This window comes from Capsicum annuum, chromosome 3 (assembly GCF_002878395.1).
Source record: "Capsicum annuum cultivar UCD-10X-F1 chromosome 3, UCD10Xv1.1, whole genome shotgun sequence".
Classification (NCBI taxonomy): domain Eukaryota; kingdom Viridiplantae; phylum Streptophyta; class Magnoliopsida; order Solanales; family Solanaceae; genus Capsicum; species Capsicum annuum.
In genome coordinates, this window is record NC_061113.1 from 248,498,422 (window position 1) to 248,516,767 (window position 18,346).

At 32.3% G+C, this 18,346-nt stretch overlaps 2 protein-coding genes across 2 annotated transcripts; both read right to left on the bottom strand.

The window, feature by feature from the left end:
* Positions 1 to 2,796: 2,796 nt before the first annotated feature.
* On the bottom strand, positions 2,797 to 4,665 carry LOC107862457. Its single transcript, XM_016708048.2, has 3 exons — positions 4,303 to 4,665; positions 4,140 to 4,206; positions 2,797 to 3,951 (listed from the first exon to the last, which is right to left on the bottom strand). Exons 1-3 carry the CDS (start codon positions 4,378 to 4,380, stop codon positions 3,047 to 3,049), a joined length of 1,050 nt encoding a protein of 349 aa, XP_016563534.1. The 5' UTR covers positions 4,381 to 4,665; the 3' UTR covers positions 2,797 to 3,046.
* Positions 4,666 to 14,982: 10,317 nt separating this feature from the next.
* On the bottom strand, positions 14,983 to 17,459 carry LOC107865953 (ABC transporter G family member 23). The gene has a single exon (XM_016712138.2). The coding sequence runs from the start codon at positions 17,315 to 17,317 to the stop codon at positions 15,332 to 15,334; it is 1,986 nt and encodes a 661-aa protein (XP_016567624.2). The 5' UTR covers positions 17,318 to 17,459; the 3' UTR covers positions 14,983 to 15,331.
* Positions 17,460 to 18,346: the final 887 nt, after the last annotated feature.

Sequence of the window (18,346 nt, forward strand, 5' to 3'; positions counted from 1 at the left end):
CACGTGTCCGAACCATCTCAATCGTGCTTCCCGCATCTTGCACTCCACTGAAGTCACACCAACATTGAATAGAAATAGCATGAGCAAAATGGAAGTGTGTTATAAAGGTTCTAGCAATAAGAAGATACAATACGAACTGAATGACAAGCTGAAAAGTTGTGAGACCAACTATGGGAATAAACAGCATATCCAGCAAATGACTACTAGGTAAAAAAGTCAATGTTTAGATGAATGATCACGTCCGACAAATGGCACAGGGTAAAATGAGAAAAGATAGTCTAACACGGTTTGACTGAGCCCTTTAAAACCTCCACATTCATCAGAAATGAACGTAATAAAAGAAACAGGGTAGAACAAAAATTACTCACAAGGAAGTCTCAAGGTATCTCCAATCTCTTATAAGTTATAACTATGCAAACTTAAACAATAGAACACAAACGAAGCAAATGCCACACATTAAGCAAAATCAACTAGTTGATAGTCTGTTGGGTTGGGCTCTCCAGTTTGATCTACAACATTGGTATCAGAGCTGGTTGGTCCATGCATGGAGACGTGACTCAGAGTGGTGGCTTGGACCCAAGAGGGGTGCCATAAGTGGCCAAGGAGGCCGTAGGTTCTCAAGCAGGGGCAACTGTAATATGCCAATTGTCCCTCAACGGGATAAAAAGAGAAGTGAGAAATGCTGATGGGTTTATAAGCTAAATGGGGTCCCCACCTATCAGATTAGTCTTTTGAATTGGGTTCTCCTGTTTGGTCTATAACAGAGCAGAAAGTCAGATAAATTAGATCGAGACTCAGAAGATACAAATCGGTGCAGATTAAGAAATCCTTGGGAAGATGTTTAAAGCAGCATTAATCTTTTGGTCCTATGTCTATCCAAGGAAACTAAATAAAGTTCAGCTATAGTCTGACTTGCTAAATGAAACTTTGTTTTGTCAGGGGAAAATGTTGAATGAATCTTTATTGATATAAACAAAAGTTGACTTGACAAGACTGACCTTACTACTTTGTATCATCTTTCCAACAATCTCACATAACCAGAAAGACAAATTTAACCCAAAAAACATCGTCAGAAGGGGTCATTTAGAAGAAGCAAACCCAATCCTCACATGATCGTATGGAGAGAACAGAACCCATTGAAATAATCACTAGAACCCTTCTACATGACTTGTGATGGATTTTAGAAGCACACGGGAAAGAGACACAATGCTCCGGAATCCCACTACCCATGTAAAAATTGAATGTAAAATATTATCACAGAACCGTCAGACAGCCAAATGCACAACAAATAAGGAAGACAGAGAGGTTAGCAACATTAGAACTGAACGCATAAAATGATGAATGAATAAGTAAGACCACTCTGCTTAATGAACCTCAACTTACAAGATTTCTCCCAAAAGCACAAAAGAAGCCTAGGATTTCCCAAGAGAGCCTAAACTAACCCGATTCAGGCAAAAGTTATCAAGCCATACCAAAAATCAAAATATGCCACGTATAAATTTGGATGTCACTTCAAATTAAGTGAGGCCAAAGGCATGCTCAAGAGCCTCATTAGCAAATTCCAGTTTGTTTCTCATCACTTATTCATATTCACTGGATAGGAGGGTGAAAGGCATTTCTAATACGACAAGTCTCCAAAATACACACAACATTCCTCTAAATTGCACTAGGAGTTTTCTGCAACTTCAATCATTCTCCTGTTCCTTTATAGCAGTGGATAAGGTGGTTTTAGTTTTTTAGCATGTCTACAGAGGCCAAGCATTTCAAATCTCTCATTAGATGATGTTAAAGACCATTCTGATAATTATTAATGGCTTCATACTGGCATCACGGAAATTTTCTGGCCCAAGGATTTAACTGATACACCTTTATTTCAGATAAAGGAGGCAATTTTTGGAAACCATATAATAGGAGAGAGATAAGACATGCTGCTTATGTGGTTAATTACATTAAAGGGCTTTGGGACTTGATTCAAAGTTCCTGGACTAAGTCAGTCAGCAGTATACTGTATATGAACCAAACTATTGAACAACCGGGGGGGGGGGGGGCTGCTGAAACTGCTGATCAAACACAAAATTCTCCGAAGCTTTTACAGATCTGAATGCCTAATTATCCCTCTTGGACTACAGAAAGTTTCACATTCATCCAGGACTACACCAGATACATCTAAGAGGAAAGACATGCAATATATCTGTCAAGCCCAACAACATTCTCCTTACACCCGTACAATGGATCACCGACACACTTAAGATTTAAAAGAAATCAAATTAAGAATTCCTTTTACTCTCCATTGAAATGTCGTACAGTAGTGGGATATATCCTTCTTGTAATGATAAATTGATTGACGGGGAGCCTTGGAGTAATTGGTGAAGTTGTTGACATGTGACCAAGAGGTCACGGGTTCAAGCCGTGGAAAAGGACTTTGGCAAGAATTCAAGGTAAGGCTGCGTACAATAGGCTCTTATGATCCGGCCCTTCCTCGGACCCCGCACATAGCGAGAGCTTTAGTGCACCAGGTTGCCCTTTAATGATAAATTGATTCATCCACTTTTGTCATTTATTTGATGGTAAACAATTATATATTTGTAATTCTCAAAGTTCAAGCATTTCTAATTTTCCACTCTAGAGCACAGGGAAGGTTTGGAATACTAGTGGCAGAATGCTTTCTCATTCTTTATTTGCCAAAGTTTAAGCATTTCTTGAGAACCTTGGTAATTTCAAATTGCTCTTTCATTATTATACATATTAATAATTAATAATAATAAGTTCAGAGGGTGAAACATTACACGTTCGGTGTATTTAACTTCAATACCACCTTATTTATTCACATAATGAGTGTTCTACATCAGCATAAGCACCACATCTATAATGCAAAAACTCTTAAAAGAAATCAGAACATTCCCCTGTTCGTCCAAAATCACGTTCTATATCAACACCTATAGCTATGGATAATCTTGACTCACAGTCTATTAAGAACTAGAACACTCACATGTCATGCAGAGACAGAAAAGGACCCAACATACACATTCATGGGAACAGAATCTTCCTAGGACCTTGATATCATGCTAAAGGAACGAGCCAATCGAATCGTCAAGCTGCCACCATCAATGGTCGTCTCTCGCTCAACTGCATCTTGGTTATACTGCTTCCTGCACCCTGGGCAACGCCCATCCTCCTCAAGAATCCTCTTGTGACAAAAGAGACAAAGCCTGAATCCACACGAACAAGGGAGAAAGCTTGTGTCTGTATAGTCCAAATCTTCACAGCATATCGGACACGACGTTGGCGTAGATAAACTCTTACATCCCCATACAGAGCCCCTCCTACAATGCCGCTCAGAATTCGTTGGGAAACTATACAGCTTTGACAAATTTGGTAGACCCAATGGACGGAATGAATCGTCGGGCCTCCATGCCCGGCAACTGGGAGGAGGTCTACGTGTCAATCCTCTGTCATCATTACACTCCTGCTTTGACTTATCAGTCCCTGGCCCCTTCTTGGCAGAAACCTCTTGAGTAGAACTCCCATCTGTCACATTCTCATCCCTCGCAAAGTGTGAATCCAAGCTGGGATTTTGCTGCTCCTGTTCTTTATCAGCGGCAGCCAGAGCATCAGCAACAGCCTCCCAGTCATCCAAGCAGTCATCGTCCTCTTCTTCATCTTCTTCACTCACACTCCCTGAACAACATCCACCACTGCTACTACTGCTACTACTGCCACTACTGCTCCCAGTGAAATTAGTCCCAGAATCATTTCCTCCCAAAACACTACTCGTCTGGCTTGTAGGTGAATCATAATCACTGCAGTGGTGTACCAATCCTTCATTATCCTCTTCGACTCTCGGCTTTATCTCCAACTTCTCAATCAATCTTTCCCTCTCATTCACAACATTCTTCGCCGCACCACGACTTCCTCCATTGTTCGTCTCCTCCTTCAAACCTTTGTTCTTCACTATACAAAACCCCAACCACCAAGATTTAAGAAATATACACACAAAACATTTAAATAAATAATCACAAATTAAAGAAAGTATAAGAATTAAAAAAGGAAATAATTTTCTCACCAAAAATCGGATTAAAAATACATGCAAAATCATTTTAAAAAAAGAAAAGTGACAAAAAAGGGAGATTTAATGGAACCTTGTGAAAGCCACTGTTCGCGCCGAGCATCAAGCTTGCACTGCTTCAACTTCGCCGACCGATTAGCCTGAATTCATACAACAAATCACAGAAATTAAACCAAAATAATATTAAAAAATACAAAGTAATAGGTACAAAACTTGAAGCCGGATAAAATAATTACCCTTTTTTTCTTGGCAAAATCTTTGGGGTTAGATGAAGCAATTGGGATCGAACGGTTGGTGATTGAATCGGAAACCATTGTTGATCAAAAACCCTAAAATTGGCGAGATGAAAATGTGAAGAGTTTAGAGAGAGAAAGCAAATTGGGGGGTTTAGATATGGAGAGAGAAAGGGCACGAATGGGTGTGTGAAACACAACTGGATAACCGAAACTTCTATCTCCGTTTCGCTACGAGAAATAAAAGATGTTTAAGCACTTCGTGTGGTTATATATATATCATTTTGTTCCCTAATTGCCCCTGAATTCAACCCCAATTTCCCCGTGCACCCTCAGTATGAAACTCAAGTCCAAAAAACAAACATTAAAATGATTTTGAGAGAGTTCAAATTTATAAACTTTATAAAATTATTATTTATCTTTTAAATTTCATGTCCGGTCAAACAATACTTATCCATCCACAATAATTTATTATTGTATATTATCATTTGAATATGATAAATTCAATATTTTAAAAATATTAATACATAAGTAGAAATTATTCAGTTTAAGTGTGTAGACAAATATTGTTTAACATCTACTTTTAATAATATAAACAAATATCGATGAATGAAGGAAGCAGTGTGTATTTTTGTTATATTTTATTTAGTATTATTTAACTTGATACAATAATAAAAAAAAAAAGAATTTTAAACTTTGTGATATAAAAATAATTCATATATATTTAATTAGTTATAAATTATTTTATTAAAAATAAAAAATTAAATTAAGTTATTTTAAACTATATTAAGATAACAATTTTTCAAGACGAATTGAAAAATAAAAAAAAATGCCACTAAGAAAATAGGGGTTGAAAAAATAGAGGGATAATCCTTCGTTCCTTACCTAAGGCACATAAAATCATTGATCAAGTTCTGGAATATGGGTAATTCCATAATTTGTGGGTGGGAATGGGATTACTTGGAATAGTTAGATAGGTTAAAAGAAATTGGGCGTCAAGCATCGAAACTTAAAATTTACATCTTGGTAAATAGTAAATACTTATTTTGGCAGCTTATGTAAAAGAATACTACTAAAAAGTGAAAATTAATAAATACGATAGATACGTTAAATGATGTTTATCAATTACTGCCGATAGCTTTGAAATGATGCAGCTTGAGTGTGAAGCTAAAAGTTAATCCTAAGGCACAGAAAAGGCCACGATGTCGTTTGACGGAGTTCTACAATTGCTAATTTTATTTGTGAATTGTGGCTGAGATTATTTAGGGATCATTTGTTATAGAGTAAAGTAACTTAGAGTCCCAAGCATCAACTTATTTTATGTGTTGTCATTTTTTTTGGGTCATTTCAAAAAAAGAATATCACTTTTTCTTATTTGGTAACTATCTAATGGCATCATTTTTTCCTTCGTGGATCATACTTAATAAGAAAAGTCGACTAAAAATAAATATTAAAATAACTTTAAGAGAGGCAATTTTATAAACTTTACAAAGTCATCACTCATCATTTATTTTTTAAACTCCATACTTGGTCAAATGACGACACATAAAGGGGGTAGTAATAAATAGGATAATTTCACTACATCACCTATTGAATATAATAAATTCAACGTTTTGAAAAAACTATTGGGTAATGACTATAGTTAATAACTAAGATTAAAATGGACATTGTATAAATTATCTATTAAAATAGTTTTTCAAACTGAATAGGTATTTTTAAGGCATCTATATTAGTAACATGGACAAGTAAAGAAGAATGTATGAAGTAAATATTTATTTTGGCTAATACTTATTAAGAGAATACTGAAAAGCAAAAAATAGTAAATATAATAGATACGTTAAATTATATTTGTCAATGACTAATACGATAGCTCTCTAACATAAGGTTTTGAATATGGGAACTGTAAATCAATAAAACAAAACTTGACCTTTGTAATCGTGAGGCTCATAGCTGCGTTCGGGATAGGTAAGCGACGGACAAATTCTATAATTTGAACGAAATGCTAATCTTACTTATATGGATTACAAAAAAAAAAGAAAAAACTGTTAACAATTTAGCAATGAAATTGAGAGCTAATTTTAATTTTTTGTAATGCTCTTTCTTTTGTGCGAGTGATTATTTACTCTATCGTCGGATAAGTACTATAAAAAATTATGATGAGTTACTTAGTCATTGAAAAATGTGTGTAATCAGTGGTAATGGAAAAGAGCCCCTTAATTGGAACGAAAATTAGTATTTCCTTCATTTCTTTTTATTTGTTTTATTTTTACTTTCTGAATCAAGAAATATAAATTTTGGTCAATATTTTAAGATGTATTTTTTAATCAAATTGAAAAAAAAAAATTCAATTTATAGTACTTTTCATATAGTTTTTGAATATCTAATTTTAATTATAAAAAATTAAATTAATTAACTTTTTTAAAAAAAACTTAGTCAAATTTACTAACGAAAAACGAAAGAAGCAAATAAAAAGAAATCAACGGCGTACTAACAGTAATGATTAAGGCAAATAACTCAAAATGATTACTAATTCATCAGTCACTTCTTGCTTACTATGCCCCCATCTCAATTTATATGAGTTGGCTTGATTTGACACAAAATTTTAAAAATAAAGAAAAACTTTTAAAATTTATGATCTAATACGAATTATCATGTAGATACTGCGTAGGATGGCATGCCATTTACACGGTGATCCCGTGTGTACGTAGAACGCATGTGTTTACTTATTCAACTTTATAAAAATTTAAATGAGGTCTACGTGTGCACACTCAAAATTGAAGATCATAAATGTCGATAAGTTGAGGCAAAGTTGGACACATTTAGGTATTTGTCTTATTTTCTTTCATGTTATTTATCCTTCATTATTTACTTGGTTAAAAAGGAAGGATTTAAATACAGAATTTAAGTTTGGTGCACTGTTGGTGTTTTTTTTTTTTTTTTTGCATTATCAGGTAACTTTTACCTGCTGTAGCAGGTCATCCATTTCTCAGGTAAAAATATAAAAATGAATGACCTGCAACAACAGGTAAAAGTCACATGATGGTATAAAAAGAAAATATATTGACGGTGCACCAAACTCAAACTCTTAAATACAACACGAAATATATGTTTATTATAGATAATCTTAATTAAGACAGTGTTAAATGTTGCTGCTGAAACAAGAAACTTCATAGTTTACTCTTTCCCATTTAGCAAGAGTAAAATAGTTTAAATAAAACTCAATTTTGATTAAATAATCCTATTCTTGTTTTCTCTGGTTCTGCCTTAACTTCCATGAGTGGACTTTCTTCTTATTACCAATTTCGTACAGAAACTTTTAGGTGATATCTAAGTAATTAACATCTAAGATATTTTCTATAATCAACTTGTCTTATTATCCAACGACTTAGAAATGAATTGTTGATAGACAATTTAAATTATATATATGTTTATATAAATATTGACATTGAAAATTATGAAGGGAAACGCGCAGAAAGAAATAAGTACATGTCCTCCCAACTACCAGTTGAACGTAAGCAAATATTGTTGAGCTTTGTTTGCTCCCACAACATTATCCTACTTAATCAATATCTCTAAACTACTCCTACCGTTTCGTTTTAGTTAGCCCCTGTTGCCATGCATGACATTTTCTTTAAGAAAAATATTTAATAAAATTTATTTTACTAAAGTCATCCTATTAATTACGCATTGAAAATATAATTTTGAATACATACACTTTATATAATCATTTAATGATAGGGATAGTATTGAAAAAATACAATAAATTTCTCTTAATTTTAGAATTTAAATAAATAGAATAAAATAAATATTTTTAATAAGAGGATCAACTAATATAATATGAAATGCAGATAGTATGAATTACTAATTCAGAAAGGCCCATAATTATTGAAAGGGAATCCGAAGAGTCGTTTTTTCAGTCATTTCAATATTAAAAACTCATTAATTAATTAATTTAAATCCACGTTGGGCAAGCTCATTAAGGAGTCGTCTGATAGAGTGTATAATAATAATACAAAATATGGTGTGTTAGTAATGTTTGTATTAGTAATGTTTATGTTATCTATGCTTGCATTAGTTATGTTTGTGTTTTTGTTTGCAGTGTTTGGTTTGATATATTAAAAATAATATGAATTAAATAATTTCTTTAAAAAAAATTTTTTTTTTGTAATAATATCCTCCATATATATGTTAGAAAGAATGTGAATTTTTTTTTGAGGGATAATAGTATCTTTAATCATGTTAATGCATGTATTGGATCCATTGCATTGCTAGTACCATAGATTTTGAGGTATTAGTAATACACACCTTAATACACAATAGAGTGTATAACTAATGCAAGCATTAGTTATACATGGGGTACAAAAGTATACCAAACAAGGTATTAGTAATACACATTAAACTAATGCATGCATTAGTTTTCTAATACACTCTACCAAACGATCCCTAAGGGAATAAAGCATCTCTATCATGAAAATTTTCTGCAACTAACGGATCATTTGGTATGCGAGTAAGTGAAATATCTCAAGATTAATTAAATCTAAATAAAATTAAACTGTGCTTCATAAACGGTATAAATTTAGAAAATGCAGGGTAAGGCTGCATACGATATACCCTTGTGGTGGGCTCTTTTCCGGACACCACGCATAACGACGATAGTTTTAGTGCACCAAACTGTCCTTAATTTTTTAAATAGTATAAATTTATTCCATTCAATTTAAAATTATATTATATCCCCTCTTTCATGAATAAAATAATTCAGAAATAATAATCCAAGAATAATTTATCCACATGCCAAACAACACCTAAGTATATACTCCCAAACAATTAAGACTCAAATCTAGATAGGGAAAAATCATCATAGAATAAAATAGCCAATGTCAAAGTGCTCTCTTTGTCTGCTGCTCCACTTCTTTCAAAACATTGAACACATAAAGAGAGTGACCCTCAAAGAGGAAGTAATCTCTGACATTTTACTTATACTTTACTCTCAATTTCTGAATATGGCTCGTTCATGCTTTTCGACGTGTTGCTTGTGACTCAGCGTAGGAGAAGGAAACAGAACCACACCCACACTATTGTATTGGAGACTAATTTAGGACTCACATTTTTTTTTGATTCATTTATTCATAGGAATGTATAACAAGAAAAAGTACTCTTACATGTTGCAAAAAAAAAAAGGACCATTTTACACACAACTTTGATTCATTAAAATGAAAACTTCACACAAAAAATGTACGTCTCGAGTATTTATTAGTCTATTATTTGGGGGTTTTATGGGCCTCTATGTGTTTGTTCGTGTGTGGTTTATGAGTTAGGAGCGCTTGAAATTTCAGACCTACTCTATACTATAAAAAAAAACAAGTGACTCTTCTTCTCTTATGAGAGATAGACGCTCTCTCTACAGCCAATTCTCTTTAACAAAAAAGGTTTTTCCTGATCTGCAACAAGTTTAATGTTAATATTTAAAAGAGTTTAAATTTGATGTATTGTCGATGTATTTTCTTTTTACACCATCATATGACTTTTACTTGTTTTAGCAGGTCATTTGTTTTTATATTTTTATCTGAGAAATGAATGACCTGCTACGATAGATAAAAATCACCTGATAATGTAAAAAAAAATACACCAATAACCCATCAAACTTAAATTTTATTTAAATTTATTGAGCAATGCAATTACGATAAGTGCGGCTATAAAAGGCTAGACAACAAACATGCACGTAACTCCTTAATTCTCTGTTTTCACTATCCTTTTCAAATGCATTGGATAATTAACTTTATATCCATGCAAAATCATTAATACAATAATAAATTCATCTTAATATTTTTGAATATAAGAAATTTAAGTCTAAGAAATAACTATAAAGGGACAGAAACGACACTTCAAATTAAATTATTTCCACGAAAATGACAATGAAATTTAAATTTTACTTTCTAGCCATTTCAATTTACTGACTTGTTCTATACCGTTTCTACACACTTACTATACAGTTTCTATACAAATCTTATGCATATAAATATTTTATACGAAAATTATACAATTTTGATACATAATTTATACAATAACTGTACTTTTTTTTTTTACACATTTTATACAACAATTATATAATTCTCATACACTTTCTATATATTTTTTTATATATATTTTATATTTCTTTTCTTTTCTTTTCTTTTCTATATAATAAAAACATTGGTTTCAACATGACACCTAAAAGGCATTGATAAAATATTTAAGGATATAATGGTCTTTTTGTAAAGTTAACTTGCTTATCATAGTTATCTTTAATGCTTTACTTTTTGAACCTTACCAACACATCTAAAAGAAAAAGCCCAATCATTTTCATTTAAATACAACCATGACCTTAAATAAAAATCCTCCCTTTTTTATTTAATTACAGTGATACCAAAGTTCTATTGAATATGATGAAGCCCATACTTATTAAAATGTATAATTAAATATTTCATATATTTTTTTATTTTACTCTCTTAAAAGTAAATAATTTTTTCACTATATTTCGCATTTAAATTTTTGTTACTCCAGAATTAAATATATCACCCTTAATTAATTATTATAAGTCATTTATATATTAAAATATAATAATATTTAATTAAAATATAAAATAGATATTTATGACATGTCTCTTTAACCTTAATTTTACTATATCACATCTAATTAATTATTATAGGTCATTTATATATTGAAAAATTAATAATATATAATTCGTGTTTTTACTATATCACCCCTAATTAGTTATTATAAGTCATTTAAGTATTAAAAAATTAATAATATTGAATTAAAAAGGATAAAATAAATATTTATGACATGCTTGCTTCAGCTGTTTCAAACGTGATTTTACTATATCATCCCTAATTAATTATTATAAGTCATATAGGTATTGAAAGATTAATAATATCTAATTAAAAATAAAATAGACATTTATAACATGTCTGCTTCAGCTACTTCAACCATGATTTTACTAAATACCACCCTAATTAATTATTATTAGTCATTTAGGTATTAAAAAATTAATAATATTTAATAAAAAAATAAGATAGATATAAAAATGATAAATTAACTCTTGAAGTTTAGAATTAACTTGACATTTTATATGAGGTCCACTTAATTTTTTTCACGAGTATTTTTTATAGTAATTTTGCTATGTCACTTCTAATTATTTGCCGTAAGTCATTTAAGATATTTATGCTTCGCGGCTTCAATCGTGATTTTACTATATCACCCCTAATTAATTATTATGATCATCTAAACATTGTGTTACTTAATTGAAATAGAAGAAATATTATAAACTACAATAATTAAAAATTAAAGTTATTTAATAAATACAATTGGCTATCGACGATACGAAACTCTGGACAGGGAGAGTAACATATATTTCAAAAATTATATAAAAAGTATTATAAATTACAATAGTTATCAACTTAAGATATCTAGAAATAATTTAATTTGTTATATATTTAAAAAGAATTGTAAAAAATACTACAAATCACAATAATTAACAACTTAAAAAAATATAAAATATAAAATATCTGATTGACTCCTGAAATTATATTAGTGTCACTTAAAGTAGAATAGAAGAAAAGTATTATAAATCACAATAATTAAAACTAAAATTATTTAAAAAAATATAATTAACTATTAATGCCACAAAAGTTTGGACAAGAAAAGCAATGTATATTATTTGAAAATTACATACAAAAATATTATAAATTACAATAGTTAACAACTTAAATTATCTAAATACATATTAAAAGTGTGGTTGATTATCTAAATTCTATTTGTGTCACATAAATTGAGACAAAAAAGAACATATATTGAATCCATGCAAGATCCGGATGAATCTTAGAATGTATATGCAATTTTTTAAAACTTTTATTTAAATATATAAAAATTGTAAAGACAAGTTCTAATACATCACATTAAATAATGTATAACAAATACTGTTAGCATAAATAATGTCAGTATTACCAATACAAGCATCATTAGTGCAAATATTACCAATACATTCTATTTAAAATTATTTATATATACTCTAACTAACGACTCCTATGTTTCAATAGAAGGAACATATACAAAAACAAAGTTCGGTAAAACATTTACAGAAGTAAACTTCTTGCCCACACACAAGGTTCAATAATTTCTTGGGTCACGTAATAAAATTGGGAAAACTCTTATTTTTGTGTTTTATTTTTTTGTTTTTAATTCGGTATTTGGTATTCGATATTTGCATTGGAATCTGACTAATTCGAATTCGCGCTGCGTAGGATCCATTCGGGAGAAACGCTCCCTATCAAGGCTTTTTCCATGGATTTTTTCATACTTAGGACTCGAACCTGAGATCTCTAGTTAAGGGAAGAGCAACCCCATCTACTAGACCATATTCTTTGGTGGTTATTTTTGTGGTTATTTCACGCTTCAAAAATTAAGTAGTACCTATTTTATGTTTAAGTAAAATAGCTTATGGTTTTTATGTGTTTTTGAAAATTGTCTTTCTACGTTCATAGGGTCCAAGGGCGGATCTATGTGTACTCAGGGGGTGGCACGGCACCCGCAGACTTTGGTTGAAACTTTGTGTATATATGCATATAATGCAGAAGAATTGAATATATAATATACTTGTCACCCCTTAAACAAAGTGGCAATTAGTGCCATTGACAATGGGCAGAAAATACAACCGCACTGACCAGGGGTCAAAACCTAATAATGAGCATTGTATTTTTGGCTTGTTCCTTTGCTTGCACAAAGGAGGCTGCTCAGCACTGCCCCCCCCCCCCCCCCCACCACTACTTCATTTTTGTGTCTTTTTCGTTCTCTTGATACTAGTGTTTCATGTGTATTTGTGTGAATTAATAAGTATTAAATCTTAAACATCACATAAATATTAACAAGAACATATTAAATTTTTAAAAAGTTCACGGCTATAAAATTATGGATATTATTATGTTAGAGATTTTAAAATTTAAAGTTTTCGATCGTTTGAACTAAGTGAAGATGATAGTTGAAGCTATAATTTTTAATTCTTTCAAATTATAAATCTACAACAACACTCTCAACATATAAAGGTAACGGAATATGAGTATATTAAGATAACTGTATCATATGATTTTTATAAATTTAAATTTTTAACATGAAAAATCTCTTTTTCTCTCTCAAAGTTATGAAGAATAAGACCTCTTATATCGAAAAAAATTAAACTACTTGGGAGTTTTTGATCTCAACATATCTAAAAAAAGAACATAACTCACTAGACGTATTTGATCGATTTGTTTATAAAATAAAATGATGATAAATAGCCTAAATTGTAACCCAAAATTAAAAGAATCAACCCGCAAATCCTATTTGGACGGCATGGCACCCGGTACCTCAAAATCCTAGATCCGCCTCTAATAGGGTTGACATGACGAACACACTGCCTATTTGGACTTCACTTGCAAAATTACACTGAATATATTGTTGTCTATATGTGTTTCTATCTGAACTAGTGAATTGCTAATATGAGTTTGGTGTGATCTAGTGATTTTTTTACAAACAGTATATTTATATCCAAAAAATCATATATAACTTAATTTTAGAACCGTCATTCTAAAAATCAAAATCTATGAAGTTGAAATCATGTCTCACTCCATATAACTAGGTTCTGAGTAAACAATTTATTTATACTCAAAATATTTGTAAATTAAATTATATAATTTGAACCAAAATTATTGAATTTAGCCAAACCTAAGTGCGCCTTAAATTTGTCCGCCCCTTACTCACTGTCCATCAACAGTATGTGTCATACAAACATCATTAATTACTGTCATCACCACAAAATTTGTTTGTTTCTTATAAGTTTGTATTACTACAAACAACGAATGAAACGCAATGCATTCTTTGAATATGGCCTTTGTGTCTTGTGTTAGGGAACTTCTTGGTCCTTTCACTACCAAGTACCAATTGCCATAATCTCATAACATTCCACGCCAAGCACATTTTATGTGTAAAGAACTCAATTAGGGCACTTGAATCTCATCAGAATTTTCAAAAAACAACGTTTTACATACTCTTTCCTAGAATCCTACTATTAGTAATGGACAGAGGTTTATTAAATATTCATTATTTTGATAAAATTAATGTTGTATTTTCTTTTTTACAATAAGACAACCTTTTAAGTGATCGGAAGGGCCCCATTAATTTTTTTTTTTGGACATAATAAGGGGCCGCCAATTGTTTTAGATTTAGCAAAATTTGTTAACAAGGATTTGCAAGTCAAGCTTACTGGTAGGAACACTTAAAGGCTATGATCAGCTGCTAAATCTCGTATTAGATTAAGCCATTGAGCACCTTAGAGATTCTAATGCAGTACTGATGTTGACCAAGGTAGGTGTAGACTGTAGTTGCTTGTCCTGTTTTTTCTGTCATGTAAGAACCAAATAGGAAACGTGTGATGTGAGAAAGTGATCTCATACTTCATCCATTCTATTTTATGTGGTAGTGTTTCACAGATACAAAGTCTAGAATATGTAGTATATATGTACCAGTAATAAATAATGGAAGAAATAGTTATGTTTCGAAGTTGAAGTAAAGAAATTGATGAAGTTTTTAACTCTTGGAATAATACGAAAATAGAATGGTATCAAACATTTCGAAACGTCTCAAAAAGATAAAACCGTCGTATAAATTGGAGGCAAAAGAGTATGTACGAACAAACCAAATAAATAAAAAAAAAGGTCCATACAGATTTTAGACTAATAGTACATGACAGCTAGATTAACAGAAGTGAACTACAAAAGAATCACACATGAAAAGATTTCTCCAATAAGCTAATCTATCGTAATATTTCTCGGACTCTTCAGAAATGCTGCCGCATGCATGTTGAATCCTTCAAAAACGTACTGCTTTTGAAACATTCGGCACGCACCCGGTGGCATTTTTGAGTAGCAACATAGATCTATTGTACATATAAACAGGAGATACTCGGTCTTCAACCTTCAGCAATAATGTTGTTTCTTTCAGATCTCCAGCATATTATAATCTTTCAAATTGTTGTCTTTGACACTTTTCTTGCTAGAATAATCCAACAAATCACCCTATAAAACACAAAGAAAGCAAGCATAATTCCAACATTCATCCACCTAGCATCCTTGTCAAGTCCCCTATTCTTCAGGACATCATTGCCTGTAAGCAAGCATTTTGAATGATCTTCATTCCAAGAGAAACATTTGTTCCTCAAGCTCCAATATTCATTTGTGAGCAAAGCATCCAAAGGGTACCTATATAATGAAACATAGTACATGAAAAGCCAATATTTTGGTATGCATTCTTTTGGGATGAAGTAGCCAGAGAATAGAAAGAAAGCCCCAAGAACAGTGCAAATCAGTGAATTCCCTGAAATAAAATCAGGTGAAATTGCACTAAGAAACAGAACCAAAGAGCTGGCCATCAATACTATCACCCAAACCACGAAAGTGAAGAACGCGAAAGCTGTAATCGAGGGATTCAGCCCAACTATCCAGTATACTGGGACGGCGAAAAGAATGGCCACTGCAAAGAGAAATGGGAGAAAGATTATGGTGTTCGCGATCATGTAAGAAGAGATTTTATAGGCTCCTCTAGAGGCTTCCTTCATGATCACACGCCTTTCTTGAAGATAAATTGGAAGTGCTTCAACAGTTGAAGAAAGAAGAAAACTAAGGCTAAATGCAAAAAGGCCTAATCTTTCTGCAACTGCACCTTCATCATGCCTCATCTTTATATAAACACTCCCAAGTCCAAATCCTCCCACAAGGGCTTGCATCGTTCTCGCCAAGAACAGCTGCTTTGTCCTGTAAATAATCTTCCAGAATCTTGAACATAACACTGCTATTTCGAATAGACTTGAACAACTTGCATCCGAAACAGCACCAGTTTTTGCCTGATCGATTACTTCTTTATTCGCGCTATCTTGAATTATGGCTTCTTCCCATCTCAGATAGGCACATGACTGATACTTAGAATGCGGTTCCTGGTTTTCCAACACGGATATAATCTCCATTGCAAATTCAAGAGGGTTGAGCTGAATAGGTATTTCATATCCCATCCTGCTTATATTTTCCTCGAGCGATTCAAGTGAGCCATAGTGAACGACAGATCCATGAGAGAGGATCAAGAGATTAGAAATGTACTGAAGAATTCTATAACTAGGCTGATGGATGGATAAAATTATAGTTCTCCGTTTTGTTTTCGCCATGGATGACAGCAATTCAATCACTTGAAGTGCTGAACTACTGTCCAGTCCTGAAGTTGGCTCATCTAAGAGTAATATATGAGGATCATGAATCATGTCAACTCCAATTGACACCCTTTTTCTTTCACCACCTGAAATTCCTCTATTCTCTTCATCTCCAACAAAGTTGTCAGCTACATGATCAAGGCCAAGTTCTTGCATCAAGCTTTCGACTCTTTCTTCTCTCTCCTTTGAACTCATCCCTCGTAGCCTAAACTTCGCGCTGAACATTAAAGTTTCCTTCGCAGTTAACAAAGGAAGTAAATTGTCCTCTTGAGCCACAAATCCACATATGTTCCTCAATTGTGCAGGGCTAGTAACTGCATGGTCATTGAGATAAATACTCTTTGGATCAAACTCTTTATCCCTTACCCTACCCGATATCACACGTAACAACGTTGACTTGCCCGTCCCACTTGGTCCAACGATCGCTAGAATCTCTGAACATCCAGCCACAAAAGAGACTGATTTGAGTATGGTGGTTTTTGGCTTAGCACTCTTCTTCGTCAATGAAGAAAACATCGAGCCATTCGGAGAGACAGTATATGAAAGATTTCGAATCCTTAGTTCATAAGTTTTAGCATTTGTAGACGATTGTGGCGGTGGTGGTGGTGATGAAGAATTGAAGGACGACGAATTAGAGTGAGTTATAGTGGATTCTTTGGCTGGTGAACATGAAGTTGAAGTTGAGAAAAGTACCATTGAGTCATCTTCAGGACTACCAGGACTTGAATAGTAAGTTGTACATGGGGAAGCCATTTTTTTGGGAGTTAAGAGAATTGATGAAGCAGAAAAATAAACAAGGAAATGAAGATAGAGTATTAAGATTTTACAAGTGTAGAAATGTTTGGTTTGGATTTTAGAAAAAGGAAGTTGAACAAACAAGGTTGATTGTTGTTTATAGTTTTCCTAATGCTGGTGAAACTACGTATTGTAATATTGGCTGTGTTTGGCCATCTACAAATTTTGACTAACACTTGCTATTGTACTATCTTATAATTTTCCCACCAATTTTTTTAGAAAAATAATAGACGAATCACAAAAGACTACATATACACACGATATACTGCTAAAGATTATCAATTAAGATGATGTATACAACAACTTGTTAGCCATCCATTAATATAGGGCGCCGAAAAATGCCGTTAATTAATCCGTTTTTGAAAAAGAAACGGGAGAGTCGTCAAGCTGGTAAAGCGCTACTTATAAAACAATTGTTAAGGCTCTTCTGGCGTAAACAAAATTGCTTTAGTACTATATGTTATAGATTAACTTGTCATTTGTTTGATTTCAATAATGCTCAAATATATGTTAAATTCATTTACGTGTAAGGGCCTGCCTAACGCACATTGGGGAAGTCTAGTTAAGAATAAATACAACTGATAGATAACTGTTTGTGTATAAAATATGTATATTATATGAATATACACGTTAATATACAAAGAAAATATATTTGTCGGCTGTTATTTTGGTGGGCGGTTGTACAATGTAAAAGTTCCCAAATTTATTTCCTAAAATGCTTTAGGTTCAATTATATCTATAATCTATCTTCTTTTCATTGGGCTTTACTGATTATCAACTACCGTTGTCATTTGTCAGGTTGATTGGATTGGGCTTATTTTTCCAATTTGGACTCTCCAATTGGGCTGGATTATAAACCATCACTCAAAACCCATATTGACCCAATAAACATCAGATAGATTGAGTCAATGTTCGTTTAAGGGCAAACAACATAAATCTCGACAGTTTGAAGATTAATTACGAAATTTTTTTGAAAGTTTGAATAAT

Excerpts from the sequence above, each read along its gene's own strand:
- LOC107862457 (XM_016708048.2), bottom strand. The coding sequence starts at position 4,380 with ATGGTTTCCGATTCAATCACCAACCGTTCGATCCCAATTGCTTCATCT. Across the intron at positions 4,207-4,302 it reads ATTTTGCCAAGAAAAAAAGG|GCTAATCGGTCGGCGAAGTT; the intron begins GTAATTATTTTA and ends GTATGAATTCAG. Across the intron at positions 3,952-4,139 it reads CGAACAGTGGCTTTCACAAG|TGAAGAACAAAGGTTTGAAG; the intron begins GTTCCATTAAAT and ends GGTTTTGTATAG.
- LOC107865953 (XM_016712138.2), bottom strand. The coding sequence starts at position 17,317 with ATGGCTTCCCCATGTACAACTTACTATTCAAGTCCTGGTAGTCCTGAA.